Source organism: Haemaphysalis longicornis, unplaced genomic scaffold (genome assembly GCF_048455015.1).
Source record: "Haemaphysalis longicornis isolate Haplotype H1 unplaced genomic scaffold, Haemaphysalis longicornis Haplotype H1 scaffold_1, whole genome shotgun sequence".
NCBI lineage: Eukaryota > Metazoa > Arthropoda > Arachnida > Ixodida > Ixodidae > Haemaphysalis > Haemaphysalis longicornis.
Window position 1 is genome coordinate 250,817,947 of NW_027526203.1, and position 14,310 is coordinate 250,832,256.

The 14,310-nt window shown below is 48.0% G+C and overlaps 1 protein-coding gene across 4 annotated transcripts; it reads right to left on the reverse strand.

The window, feature by feature from the left end:
* Nucleotides 1–1,855: 1,855 nt before the first annotated feature.
* LOC144144179 (antimicrobial peptide microplusin-like) lies at nt 1,856–13,995 on the reverse strand. Of its 4 annotated transcripts, XM_077675565.1 has the most exons (6): nt 13,777–13,966; nt 13,397–13,458; nt 4,726–4,812; nt 4,539–4,587; nt 3,740–3,766; nt 2,026–2,238 (listed from the first exon to the last, which is right to left on the reverse strand). In XM_077675565.1, exons 1-6 carry the CDS (start codon nt 13,850–13,852, stop codon nt 2,222–2,224), a joined length of 318 nt encoding a protein of 105 aa, XP_077531691.1. In that variant the 5' UTR covers nt 13,853–13,966; the 3' UTR covers nt 2,026–2,221. The 4 variants fall into 4 exon arrangements, with proteins under 4 accessions (XP_077531680.1, XP_077531672.1, XP_077531691.1 ...); XM_077675554.1 differs by lacking the exon at nt 4,539–4,587 and having other exon boundaries at nt 1,856–2,238; nt 13,777–13,959; XM_077675560.1 differs by lacking the exon at nt 13,397–13,458 and having other exon boundaries at nt 13,777–13,995.
* Nucleotides 13,996–14,310: the final 315 nt, after the last annotated feature.

Genomic DNA, 14,310 nt, shown 5'->3' on the forward strand with positions numbered 1-14,310 from the left:
CGCTCTACGCCGATTTATCTACGCACGTTCCATGTCTAAATGGAGTCATATACAGTTCACTGCAATAACTGATAACACGCGTGCGAAAGGGCCAGAAAAAACAGTATCAAAAGTCTAACTAACCGGGAGGGAGTGGTACGTGTTCTTTTAAACAAGTGTTTTTGTTAGACATTTCTAATTAGAAGCAGGAACTTCGTTGATAATTTACGAGAATAATATTTGTGGTCTTGTTGCCTTGAATGTATTAAACGGGGCAGCAAACGCTGTGCCATGTTCGTAAAAATGGGCTAAACGAGCGGGATTCCGTCGGAGACGTGACTGATTAGGAGGGTCACTAAAATACGATAGTTTCCATATTTCAGTTTAGCATACTTCTACGCAAATTTGCTAGTACTGTTGTTTTGTTCCAGAGGGCATGCATCGTGTAATGTTTAAAACTGAGTGCAAGAAACACGCACGAATAACAGACAGGACTAGCTCTTCCATGTCAATGTTTCGCGCTAAATTTTAAACTCAAGTGAACCAACTCACCGAACAGTAAGTATTGTTAATCTGTTATACAGTCAAACCTGGATGTAACGAACCTATATGTAACGAATTCCTGGATACGAAGTTTTTCAATTTCCCATTGCCAACCCCATTGTAACTCTATGTAACGAAACGTCGCGGCAGTTAACCTTGACATAACGAAGTCTGCAAGCTCATCAGTCATTGTTTTTGCCACTTTTACTCAAAAATCTGCCGGAGAAATGAAGTACTCGCGCGTCTCCACTGATATGTGCGGTATCAGTTCGTCGGTGGTGACTTCTGCTGTCAGAAAACGAAAAGTTGTGCCTTTTCAGGACAAGCGATCAAGTTTAAATGCCTTCTCCGCCGGCGAGAAAAAAAAGAATGTCGCTGCCTCATACAGCACCCCAGCTAGGACCATCTCAACAATGTTGAGTGCGGTAAAGAGCATCGAGTTCACGAAGAGGCGCCATTTCAGCATAAGTCTGGTTCATGAAACGCGTAAAGGCACTGAAAAGGGTCGAAAGGCGAAAGTGATGCGTACTTGTTACGTTTGTTATTGCGGGGGTAAGTGACCTTGCTTCTTTGGTACCCCGTGTATCACCTAAGCTAGTGCGAAAGAAGCAGGCGCTATACTCACGCAGTTTTTAGCTGTGAAATAGGTCCATAAATGGTGAGTTCACCTTCAGTAATTTCTGGAATTTTGGCTTTGTTTCTGTTTCATTCGCGCGAGCCTTTACTCGAAACCTACTCGAAACGTTGAGGCCGGTGCCTCAACGTTCGCCTTCGCGAACATCACAGTTCTTTAAAAGGGGCACCGTACTCACATCTGGCAATGCACTGCAAATAGTGCGCGAAAAAACCGTCATAGATAACCATGCAAAGCGATCCACAAGGGAGATCATAGAAGCTTTTCAAATTAGGAAGGGAGGAACTAGTTGTATCAGCCAGCCATCTGTGCAGTTACATGATGTCGAGTTTGCATTTTTGGAAGGGGTTTGATTGTACTTAATCTTGGTATGTATTCCACGTCCCTTGTGATTATTTGCTGCTCTCTGCTGTCGATGTTTTACTCAGTCATGTATGTATGAATGGTTGAAATGTATTGTTGCTATCAATGTGTTGGTGGTGACGCATATTCTTGTTCGTTTTTCCTAGTATATATGTATGTTCGTTTTTCACAATAAAATTCAGTTGATAGTAGCGCTTCGTGTTGTGTTTCTTCCTTCGTCGTCGTTTTCAAGTAGCGCTTTTACAATCATAAAACCTGCATATAACGAAAAATTGCAAACTTTTGTCAATTTCGTTACATCCAGGTTTAACTGCAGTGCAATGTCTTTTGCAGCCATTTATGCAACACAGCCTGCAGCTGTTTGTTTTTATTTTCATACAGCCTGGGTGTTCGTGCCCATTCGTACAGTTTCTCTAGTACTCTGCAACCCATGTAATGCCATTTAATTTAGGCTTTCCCAATACAGCTCCAACGACTATTATGGAGCGTATAAATGCACAGCCAGCAAAGTTCCGAAATGTTCAATGCCCCTGTTACTCCAATGCGTCGCCTTATCTCCTTTCTGTGTTGTCGCTTGCGAGCCTTCGGTTCCACCATCTCCACGGAGAAGGCAACCAGCTTGGCCACTGGGGCCAATGGGGCCAGACTGGTCGGGGGTAATAACCGGTCTGCAGGTCACAGTGACTGGCCACGCGGTGAATTTCATGAATCTGCGAGCGCTGCACGGAAGAACATGAAAATGCTTCAGAAAAAACAACGTTTGATTCAGTAATTGATTAATGCTCTTGCACCGTCCTATACGCTAGACAATTTGGGACCCCCGCCTTCGTCGCCGTGTGCATAAAAATGATAAGCGATGCTCCTGCGCTACATCTCCATGCATTTTAAAATTCCCATGAGTATGATTTGCTGAAGTGCATTAGAGTGACCAAGATTTTACTAATGACGAGGGCCGATAAGCGATTTTTCTTAAAAAATTGGTCAGCGATCGGAACGTAATGCTTGCTTTGCGTTATGTCACAACGCATACTACTTTCTCCGTATCAACTGACGCGATAATAATCCTCACCGCTGGCCTACTTTTATCGCAATAATTGGTCATTCATTTGCATTGCGGTGAACCATACCCAAGGGAGTTACTTCAGTTTGTAGACGTGATGTAAAATGAACCTGACACCAGGGCCGGGTATTTGTTCGTTATCCGGGCCGACTGAAACCCCGACAGCCACCTTCTGAGGATTCTACCGTCCACATTTCAACCTGTATGCGCAGTAGGTCACTTTCAGTATGCGGAGTCGTTATGCGTGATCCCCAACCACCACTACGGGGTGTATGGACAAGTTTCCCATCTGGTGGATGGTGGCAGCACGGCTCAACCGGGCTCTACAGCGCTATCATTCCTGATGTCACACTGGTTTGCACTGTCTTTCGAAGGTATCTAAGTCTTTGAAATATTGATTTCCACCCATTTCTTCGGTAATATCTGCTCCTTGGTCGGTTACGCGCATGTATCACGGATGTTAATATGATCGCAATCCTTTCAATTTCGCCCGTCATTCTTGCGGGTATGTCGTCTTTCAGCAAACCGGTAGGGAGGGTGTCGTCAGGAAGACGGCGCGTTAGAACGCACTACTGTTGCGAGAAAAAAAATCGGCCGATACGACACAGCAAATTTTCTACGCCCACAATCTGAAATAATTGTCCGTGGGTCGGCTTTGGCACAGTTCACCTGAATGCCCAATCGTGGCTTCCGCGGGAGCAAATTTGGCTAATAAGAAGGCCCGAAATATGATTCGACTAAAAAATGCGATCTGCGCTGCGACATCGCCCAATGTAAATCGTCATGCTTGCATTACTCGATGTCATCGCGAAGACCCCATAATTCGAGCCAAATCTTATGCTGGGTGGGTGTCGTCACTGGCCTAGTCTACTGCCTTGATCGTAGTGATTGGCATTTCCTGTGAACTGTGGGGAAGCAGACCCGCGGACATTTTGTTAGAGTGCAGTAGACTTCAATATTATAAGGTAAATATACCATGTCTGCGATTCCGTTTACTGACCCTTTAAAATGGCTGATTGTTGTTGAAACAGCAGTAGTGCAAACAGCCCCCCCCCCCCCCCTTTCCTCTTGGCATTGTATTCGTGCAGTGAAATTCCCTGCTCCCAAATAATTTTACTTAAATGTAGAATACCCAAATAGTCTTTTCGATGCTAACTCACCGTGAAATACCAGGACATGTTTTCTTCCTGCGTAAAGAAAGAAAAAAATTACTAAAGGCTTGTAAGAGGCGCGTACGACCGCAGATTTACCACTGATTTTTCCTCAGAGTCTACTACATCTGAAAAACACGGCCGTCATTATGATTTTGTTTGTATGCAACTGTGTCGGCGTAAGTCACGAGCCACGCAAGCTACATTGTGTAAGCAAAATTACTTTCGGCCTTTTTGTTGAATATTTTTGCATCTACTGCGTGCACCGAGAATAAAAATTAAGCAAGCCGTAATAAATTTTAAACATTGCTTAGGCAGTAAAAAGAAGGCAATAAGGGTTGTATCCAGGTACTTTTTCTTATAGGCTCAGCGATTTGACGATTTAACGTTGCTGGGATCCCTTCCACTCCCACACGCACACGCGCACACGCATGCACATGCACGAACACACACGCACATTCACACGCAAGCACACACGCACACACAAAACCTAATTAGGTGCACATATTCTACGTTCAAGTTCTCGTAATGACAACTCAAATTAACAAAATAGGAAAGACCATACGCAGTGCACGTCAAGGTGACAAAATATCAATATCCGCATGCAGTGGATGTTGATACGTATTGAACACATTAGATTTCTGTAAATACTGTACGACAGCGCACCTTTTGTTTCTCCTCTGTTCTACGCAGATCAATTTTTTTAAGTTGTAACAATTACTCTACCACCCTTATTAGTACAAACTTTTGCAATGTTCCATCAACAGCGTGGTAGTCGGATTAAGTTTTTAAACAAAACATTGCGTACCAAGTCTCCATTGCAGAGTCTTCGGACCGCGCAAACTCTGCTGAAGCACCTGAGTCGCAGAGCGGCGAAGTCAAACATTAAGTTGGTCTGAAACAATTACTCTACCACCCTTATTAGTACAAACTTCTACAATGTTCCATCAACAGCGTGGTAGTCGGATTAAGCTTTCAAACAAAACATTGCGTACCAAGTCTCCATTGCAGAGTCTTCGGACCGCGCAAACTCGGCTGAAGCACCCGAGTCGCAGAGCGGCGAAGTCAAACATTAAGTTGGTCTGAAACATAAAACAGAATTAACAGGGACCAAACGCCACGGTAATGTTGTCTGCAAGTTTAAACGCCGCAGCTCTAGCGCCACTTTAGCTGGCCTCCGTCATACGAACTGCTATTTTCTTAAGCGTGTGAAGGTTCCATGTCCTGAGGGTTTTTAGAACGTAATGACGTTTAACCTGTTAATAATGTGGCACACATGCGCACAGCGGGGAACTCTGGGAAGACTCGCTCAAAATGTTCCTCCTACTCTTTCTGTGTTCTCTAAATTCACGTCATTCTTCGCCTGCAATTGGCCGCATAAGATGATATCACTGCTATTGGCCGTCATTATATCAGTTACAGCAAGAAAAGTACGTGATAAGTTCACCAAAAACTAGACATATTTTAAAATTCTTCATATAGTATTCTGCCATGAAGCAACCACAGAGTGCCATTCTTTACTGGCTACGGCTACACATTTCATGGTTCTTCGAGGGACAAAAAAGAATGTGTTCCTTTGTGACTCATTATTGTGTCAGTCTCATTTAGTAAATTAGTTTAAAGAAAAGTACTTATTTTTAGGTATCACAGTTCTGTAAGAAACATATCCTTTCCGTAAAAGAGACGGTTCTGTAAAATAACGGAAATTTTGTCTTGATAATTACTTAGTGTGTGAAGCTGCCACTATCTGCTTTTCTGCCATTCATTCATGACGCTGTTTAAACATTTTATTGAAGTAATAAAGTTTTTTTACGTCGCGATAAAATATATCTACATACGTGTTGCAACATACTGCTTACTTGATAGATTACGATGCTTCCCGATTTCGCGTGTGTGCATTTGAAGAGACCGGAACAACTTATCCCTGAAACTAACGTATAGTGCTTGACTAGAAAAAAAATCAAATACCGGTTAAATTAAGTTGTAATATATAAATTATACCTCACGTTATCACCACCCCATGGGGGGTAGTTGAATAACTGAGTTATCTATACGAACATTTTTCGAGAGCTCGTTATGCCAGCAATTTTCGCAAAATTTGCTAAAGCTGACTAGAACCACGTGGTATATTTTGGGGGGAAAGGGCACATAATAGTCTGAACATTTACTAAGGTAAGTCACGCAAGAGCCACACATGCGCAGCTCCCACGAGACATGTGGCGCGCCCGTGGGCACCATTGACAAGTACTAAATTTACTGTCTTTGTCTCCGTTGTCAAAAATTGCAAAGCAATGGGCCAAAATCGCAAAGTGAGGCCATCTTAAGCTCATTTCGAAAATTATTACGGTTTTTCTTGCCATAACCAAGGAGAGAAAAAAGCTTAGCAGAGGCCAGTGGGTATGCCTGTGCATCGGAAAAAAAATCAGCAGATACACTTAATGCTGCTGGCGTGTAGTAACGTTCTAAAGGCTATTTCTGTCGGTATTGTGAAAGTCGCCGTCTTTCTTTGTGGTGAAGGGGGCACAAGCGTCCGCAACGCCGGCATCGCGGGCGACTGTGAGCCGCGCAGAGCACCCAGGCTCGCAGTAGGGGAAGCTATGCACAGAAGCTCTGGCTTGCTCGTTAATGCCATGCCAAGCGAGAAATGATCATCTCAAAGAGCTTCCCCGCAGCCGAAGTTAAGGACACAGGTCTGTATGAGCTGGCTGCGGTCGGTGGTTTTTCTTTCAGGAGCGGGACAACAAACACGGGCAAGGAGCCAGAGAATTGGCAGTACCCCCAAGCGCCAGGCGACGCTGAAGGTGCTTAGAAGGCGTTCTTGCTCGGGGTTGTCCAAGTTCCGCATCATTTGGTAAGGGATGCCATCAGCGCCAGGAGTGCTACGACGCTTAGTCCCTTGCAGGCCATTCCTAAGCCCGTAGGTGGAAAGTTCTTCGTGGCAGAGGGTTGCGATCTGGCCACCATGCGGTTCTAATGACAGCTTTTCTCTCAGCGCTTGGGGTAGAGGCTGCTGCGAGGATGCAGGGGGTGGTGGATCGAACCTATCAACAAGCAGTTTCGCCAGTTCCTCTGCAGCAATGCCCTCTCGAATGGCAACGGCATGCAGCGGCTGTCGGGGAGATGGCGGTTGTAGTAATTCATGCAGCAATCGTCAAGCCTGGCGAGGCTGTCATTGGGTTTCGAACGGCTGACAGATGGACTCCCAACTAGATCGTCGGCGTTGCTTGAAGTAACGACGGCAGGAAGCATCCAGTCTGTTGTACAGTATCCAGTGGGCAACAGAGTTCATGCGCATGGCTTGTCATTGCGCACGTCTTCGGGCAGCCCGAAGGTTGAGAAGCTTCATATCTGGTACGGGTTGTGAAGCTGCGGTGGCACACCCGGCTGGTTGTCCGAGAAAATCTTCACCCTCATCCACATTTTTGGTCAGTTTCCTGAAGACAGTCCTAATGGTGGGCGAATTAGACCGCACGGCCTCATCTGGAGTGAGCAACATGGGGTAGTGATCGGATCCCCACGGGTCATCTGCAATAGGCCACGAATAATTGCAACACTCCGATACAAGAGAGAGGTAGAGAGGTCGAGAAAAGTTGGGCGACGGATACCACGACGGACGAAGGTGGGTGGCCCGGTGTTCAGAAGCAGCAGCCTAGCTGTGTTGATGGCTTCAAACGGTTCCTTGCCACTGCGTGTAGAGGATAGGCTGCCACAGGCATGACGGTGTGCATTAAAGTCACCGAATAACAAAGTCACGCCTCAACTTGGACTTCAAGAAAACGGATGATGTGGCGTCACATGCATTTCCAGGTCCCACATAAACACACGCAACAGAAGTGTCCGTATGCGCTTGGCGAATTGTGTTGCTGATTGATTGTAGGGTTTAACGCGCCGACGCAGCGCAGGCGATGAGGAGCGCCGTAGTGGAGGACTCCGGATTAATTTTGACCACCTGTGGATCTGTAACGTGCGCCGAAATCTCGTACACGCGGGTGTTTTTGCTTTTCGCCTCCATCAGAACCGCGGCCGGGAATCGAACCCGCGACCTCGTGCTGAGCAGCGCAACGCCTTAGCCGAATTGTGATTGCAGCACACTCCATGCTAGCACATGACGCCGGAAATATCTACAGCACAGTGGGCCAGCGTAGCCCGTACATATAGCACTACGCGTGCCTTTCCAGCCGGGTGAGTTGGGTTATCACATTGTTCACTGAACATCCTCCACGGCAACTGAGCTAGCAGCTGTCAGAGCAGCACTTCTTTACATAAGCGGAAGACCCGCTCGGCGGTGGGTAATTCTTTCCGATTCCCGTCCAGCCTTGCAACTATTAAATAAGCCGCCTGATTGTCGCAATCAACTTGTCTGCGATATGAACGAAATATTTTCTAGTGCGGTGCGCGAAGGACATGAAATTTTCCTTCAGTGGATACCAGGTCATTCTGGTATAACGGGCAACAAGATCTCCGATGCGGTCGCCAGAGAAGCCCACGACCTCAACTTCACCGTTGGAATCCCGTTTTCCAACGAGGATAGCAATGCAGCTGCAATCGACCTAGGATGGCAACTCCAGCTGCCGGCTCGGCAGGATCCTCTGAGCAGCTATGCGCCTCTTCATGCTATAGACCCTCCGTGCGATTTCCCCTATCCACGGGGTCTGCCAAAGCGCACTGAAGGCGTGTTACACCGGCTGCGACTTAATGTTGCAGACACCCGAAGCTTCTTGTTTAAGCTGGGCTGGGTAGAGTCGCCATTGTGTACAGTGTGCTCTACTACCGACAACATCAGGCACATTTTAAGCCACTGCTCGCGATATGCCAGTCAGCTGGCAACAGCGTCGAAGGCACTTGTGCGACTACGACGCGGAGGTACTCTAGAACTTTCACACTTCCTTGGACCCTGGAAAAATCGCGAGGAGGCAGTGCTCGATACAAAAACGCTGCTTACTTTTCTTGCGGAAACAGGGCTAGAAGAGGTTCTGTGAACTCTCTGAGCTTGTACAATTTGTATATGTGTGCATTTCCCCTCTTACTCCCCTTTCTTATTTTCCTTTTCTTTTTCTGTCTATTTTTCGCTGTCACCTCACTGTATTCACCCCATCTGGAGTAGCAAGCCCTACCGTTAGTGGGGCTGACCTCTTCAGCTTTCATTAAAGGCGTTCTCTCTCTCTCTCTCTCTCTCTCTCTCTGTTCACTGACACGTGCGCTGATCGTGCACGCAGTGACACTGTGGTAGGCGTCATAGCCAGGAAGACGATAACGCCCCCCAAGGGCAGGTGTACGCAAGGCCGGATTAACAGCGCTGAGGGCCCGGTTAAAAAACAGACAAACAAACAAACAAAATAAGCCCCCCCCCCTTCCTTTCGCCTTACCCTCTTTCATTCTTGAGACGTAACGCTTTTTAGAATTCGCTACAAAGAACACAGGCCGTATATACTCGAACAATCTCCCACATGTTTATGAACATCGCCTGGGCGTCTACTTTCTTGCCGAGCACATGGAGAGGCTGTCATCGGAGTTCAGCTATACCAGGAGGACACGTAGACAGAATTAAGATTTGTCGGGCTAGTTGGTTCATACTGAAAGAATGGCAAACTGAGCGAGAAGTGAGGAAGAAAGGAAGAAATACACACGACACTTAGAAGTGCAGTCTGAGTGTCCTATGTGTTTCTTCCATTCGTCTTAACCTTTAGCGCGGTTCGCCTTTGTTTCAACAGACAGCATCTTCCCTCGAAAATCAGGAATCGCATTCGTGAAAAGTGGCTTCCCCTATCTGCTTCACTAATTCGGCAGCGCGTGCTTTGGTTGCCTGCATGTGGGCACTGCCGAATCAGACAGGTGGTCCTTTGTCAGAAACAGTTCGCGCATCCCTCCCTACAGTAAGTACGCTACCAATCGTCTGGCTATTCGGTTATTTCATCCAGCAAATCCAGCAACAGACATTTCTACTAAGGTAGCGTCTCCATACTAACAGCTGTATTATCTAGTGTATATGCCGACTCAGCACAACAAATAAAATAAATGGTTTGATATTCAAATATATTTATCATGCGGGGAGCTAAATATTTTAGAAAAGGTGGCGCCTTTAGAAAACGAGATCGATACCGATGTTTCAGAAAAAAGTTTTAATGACATTCTCGAATACACAATCATACATATTTTAATTTATGCACAGATCGTTCACTTTTAAACAGGTAATACATTTGCATTTTTGCAGGCCATAACCACTTTTATAAGAGCAGGAAACCCATTCACATTGCAAACGCCTTCTCTGCTATTGAATGGCGGAATAAATTTACGTTTTTACAATCATTTTCTACTCTAACAGAGTGAAGACAACAGGCTATGTGTTTCGCAAAAATTCAACCTTGAAATGGGGCGTGTATGCGTATTACCATGTTTTCCTTTTTTATTCACCCTTTAGAAAAAGAAAGAGAGGCATTTAAGGTTTTTACAGGCGTTTTCCTGCCCTTTGCTGGGGCAGTTTGTTGACGAGATCTTAAACATTGACCCTTCAACAAATTACAATCCGGCTGCTCTCTGTGTCCATCAGCTGCATCAGGTCCGCCGCTTAACGCGATGCATGGCTTTGGGCGAGTGTAATGTTTTTATCCCAGACTAAAGAACGGTGAGCTTACTTCAGTATTATGCACATTATGCAACGAACAGCCTTTTCAAAATATTCGTCATTGAAATAGCTAATCTGTTTCAACCAGGGGAAATCAGCCCGAGGATTAAACTTTTTAGAACCAAACCACGAAGTCAGCCACCTTTTTTTAGCGCTTGACGGGGGCCCCCTTAGCCTTGGGGGCCCGGTTCATTTGAACCCTTGGAACCATGGATAATCCGCCCCTGCGTGTACGCCTCCTGAAATGCAGCCACATCGAATTATTTCCGAAGGAGGCGGTACACAAGGTCGGCGTGGGGGGGGAATGGTGTGCTGACTGTGAAAGACCCTGCATTACCACTGGCGGAGCAAGCAGCGCTGGAATAATGAAGATAGCTTGTTGTGCTGCTAGGGCAGCCATAGCAATATGATAGGCCGGCAAATCTGGCCGTGTGGTGGACGCAATGGCCTGTGCAACAGTCAGAAGAGCCTGCAGCGCTGCGTCGCGCCTGTCGCGCACTTCAGTGGTTCCAGGCAGACCTGCTGAACTCATGTCTTGGTCTGCATTAGGGGTGCCCATTGCCGGCTGGGTGCCCTGCTTTTCGGCATCCATGCACTGCTGTTTAAGGACCCTTCGTTCCTTGGCGACATCAGCATAGCTTCGGTGCCAGTTGCTTGCGGGCGAAATCATGAACTGCTTTGCAGCTTTTTCAGCCCAAATATTTGCACGCACTGCCAGCCTAGACTCCTCTTCTGTTGACTGCAGTAGCGGCGTTGCCACTTGTCGCTCCTGCTGCCAGCGAGGGCACCGCGGGTTGTCCACGGCGTGTTTCCTACCACAGTTAGTGCAGTGGGGGGCAGCAGCTGAACAGGGCGCGTGCTCGTGGCGGCCATCACGGCACCGAGAGCACCTCGACGGGCCTCGGCAGCACCAAGTTACACGGTCCAAGCACCCACAACGACTGCATTGCACGTGGCGGGGTCGGCATGGTCTCACATCGAGCCAAAGCCTGAAGAAGTATATAGATGGAGGTGAGGTCGGGCCCTGGAAGTGTAGTAGTATGGAGCGCTCTGCCCTCTTTTATACTGCAGCCAAAGGTACGGAGGACTCATTTCCTTCTAAGATCTGAAACAGTTATAGTTCCGGATCAACACCGTACACGATCCTGTGGCTCACGTTGGGGTCTGCAGGTGGCCCGGTTGTCCCCGGTAGACCACAGATGTGTGTGGTCGCAAACAGTTTGGCCAGGCAGTGGGCAGTGGCAGCGTTAGCCGCAACAATGCTTCGGTGGGCGTTAACACGGACCTCTACGACAGCAGGTGTGCTCAATAGTTTCCGAACAATAGCCGTTCTTGAGAAGGCTGGGAAGCTCGTACCTTTGTGTGTTGGTCGAAACAGTGCAGTCCAAACTATGTTGTGAGCCCTCTGAATAGTTGAAACCCGGGCGCATTGCCGGCGGTTTGGTGGGAAGTTGTGTTTTTCCGTGACATACCCACTGCTCTAGCCGCTTTAGATACTTCCATAGCGGCCGCAGTGCTGGGTAACGCAGCAGAGGCAGTGTTAACCACGCTAGCCGACGACTGAACGCTTCCGCCTGCAGCGCCACACGAAGCAGGGGCCAGAGGTAGCGCCGTATCAGACGACGCGAAGTGGATGCACTATCCTGCCGCCCCGCGGCTGGCCGTGCTGGCGGCTGGGAGAGGCACGCTCTTCTAGATAGAGCTGGCACACGCCCGCAGCGGTTTCAACTGCCAGAAGAGAGGAAACATTTCCTGTGCGGCGAGAGACTTGTGCGTGGTTACCAAAGATGACCGGGTGCCGTAGCCTGGCTTTCCTGCAGCTTGCGTGTGCGCTTGGGACGTGGCTTGGTGGGAGGAAGAGAGGGAGGTGGGGCCGGTCAGTTCTATTCCTATCCTTTGAAACCCTACTCCCCTTCACTGGACTGGGTTGTATGAGAGTGAACTCCCTGTTGAGTTCATAAATATCCCCGGTTCTTTTCTCTTGCCTCCTTTCTTTATAAATCACCACCACCACCACCAATATCCACGTCGCTGCTGTCGTCACACGTAGACCATGTGTCATACTCAGATTTGCGGTTGCTATCCCTCGTGCGCTTACGTAGCTGGGTCAAATCCATTTCTTCAGCAAAAGCCTCTTCCTGCATGAGTACTATGAGGGCTCGAAATGGACGCGTTCGTAGTTGAGGCGTTCAGGGACGCAGTCGTACCTTCGAAGGCATGCTGAGAGGCCGGCGTCGTTTGGGGCGGCGAGGCAAGTGCGTAGATGTTGGCGCGTGGCTGGAAGCCAGCCACCAGAAGGGTTTCTCAAGCCACCTAGTGATAGGCCCGCAATAAGTCCGCTGCACGTTCCTGTTCCGTGATAATGAGATCTTAGGACTGAAGAAGTAGCTTAGAAGCTGCGTGAGCAGGTGTACACCTGCTTGAGCGCCGATGCCTGGGTCGGGTTGGTGTCTCCGTGCTGGGTAGAATCCAGCTACAAAAGCCCCCAAAAGGGCTGCGCGCTCCCACCAGGGTTGTGGCTGGGCTCAAAAATCAGGCAGGTCGATTAAAGCTTCGCAAAAGCAAGACAAAGAGCGGAGCCGCGTGAGACACGTCTGAACACTTCGCCGTAACGCGAGGCAGTCCTGCTTAAACGTGAAAAGCACCAGCAAATAACCGCTGTGAGAGTGCGGTCGGCGTGGCTAAAAGGAACGCTGGAGCAGCTTAACCGGAATGAAAACGGAAGGAAAGGGGGTAGACGTATACTGCTCTGCAGTAAAAAGTGGGCCCTCTTAACATGGGGCTTCAGGCTTTCGAAAACACGGCATCTCCTACGCTTCCCTGGTGCTGCCCCTCTGTGAATGTTCCCCCTGCACGACACCAGTGGGTGAAACAGCCAGAAGTGAGTTTAACTGGCATTGCAAAGCCCTTTGTGAGCCTCATCTAACAGCTAATTATAGTTGAAACTAATTACCAAAGATTTGTCTTGTTTATTCAGCCTTACAAACTACGTGCGCCAGCCGAAAACGAAGCCTCATAAGAGACAAGAAGGGCGTGTGACTTACGAAGAACGACAGGTGGCGCCGGATACAACTCAGCTCAAGCTTGAGCACCCAGCCTCGTTTATCTGCACAGAAAAACACCCCTCAGGCTCGTGACTATCCCCGCCGAGTCTCCGAGTAAAGGACGGTAGCGGGCATGCACAGGTTTATTTCCCTTTAGTGTGCCTCACTGAATTCTTCACTGCAATTCTCACTGCATTCTTCTGTTTCATGGCATATTCATGTGGCAGACATTGGAGAACCGTACTTGTAAAAAAAAATTATAGCACAGCTGTCGACATTTTGTTAGGACCACACGATTTCCGCGTGATGCTCTTTTCGCGTGACATCAAACGGCGTCAATTTCTTCGGAGCAACATAAAATGGGTCTTTTATAAACTTACTGCATAGTTCCTGATGGTGCGCACTGCTAAGCACGCAAGTTGCTGCGAGCAACAGGCAGACAAACAATGCCTGCATGACTTCAAGACGTGGCTCTTTGCAACGGCTTCCGCTGAGTTGAAAGACTTGCGAGCATCCCGGCGGCGCCCTTCTGAGCCCTTAAATAATACACGTGCGGAGCATTCATCGGAATCTGTTTTCCGCATGAGCCAGCCAGCTGTGCGCCAGACAAAAAAGAATTTTGTCACAACAATACGCTTCGCTCTATTCGATCGGTCAATCCCTACAAAAGAAGGCTGTTGTTCAGCGTGTACGGCCTCTAGCCTGGAGACTATTGTTATTCGCTTTCCATTTTTCTCGACAATTACCGCGCGCCTACGCAAAAGGGCCTTTTATTGGAAGTAGCTTTGCTCGCGCGTGTGCACCGCAGGTTCCATTGCTCTTCTGCCGAAAGAAGCGAAACGTTAAGGAGAAAAAAAAGACCACGTAGATGTACAGGTGCCGTCAGAAGAACACGGGAGCTGTGGCCGAACCGC

Coding starts and splice junctions, on each gene's coding strand:
- LOC144144179 (XM_077675546.1), bottom strand. CDS start 13,980: ATGCGGAAAACAGATTCCGATGAATGCTCCGCACGTGTATTATTTAAG. Junction 4,813..13,776: donor GCACCATCAGGAACTATGCA/GTAAGTTTATAA, acceptor TTTATGTTTCAG/ACCAACTTAATGTTTGACTT. Junction 3,767..4,725: donor GACTCTGCAATGGAGACTTG/GTACGCAATGTT, acceptor TTCTTTACGCAG/GAAGAAAACATGTCCTGGTA.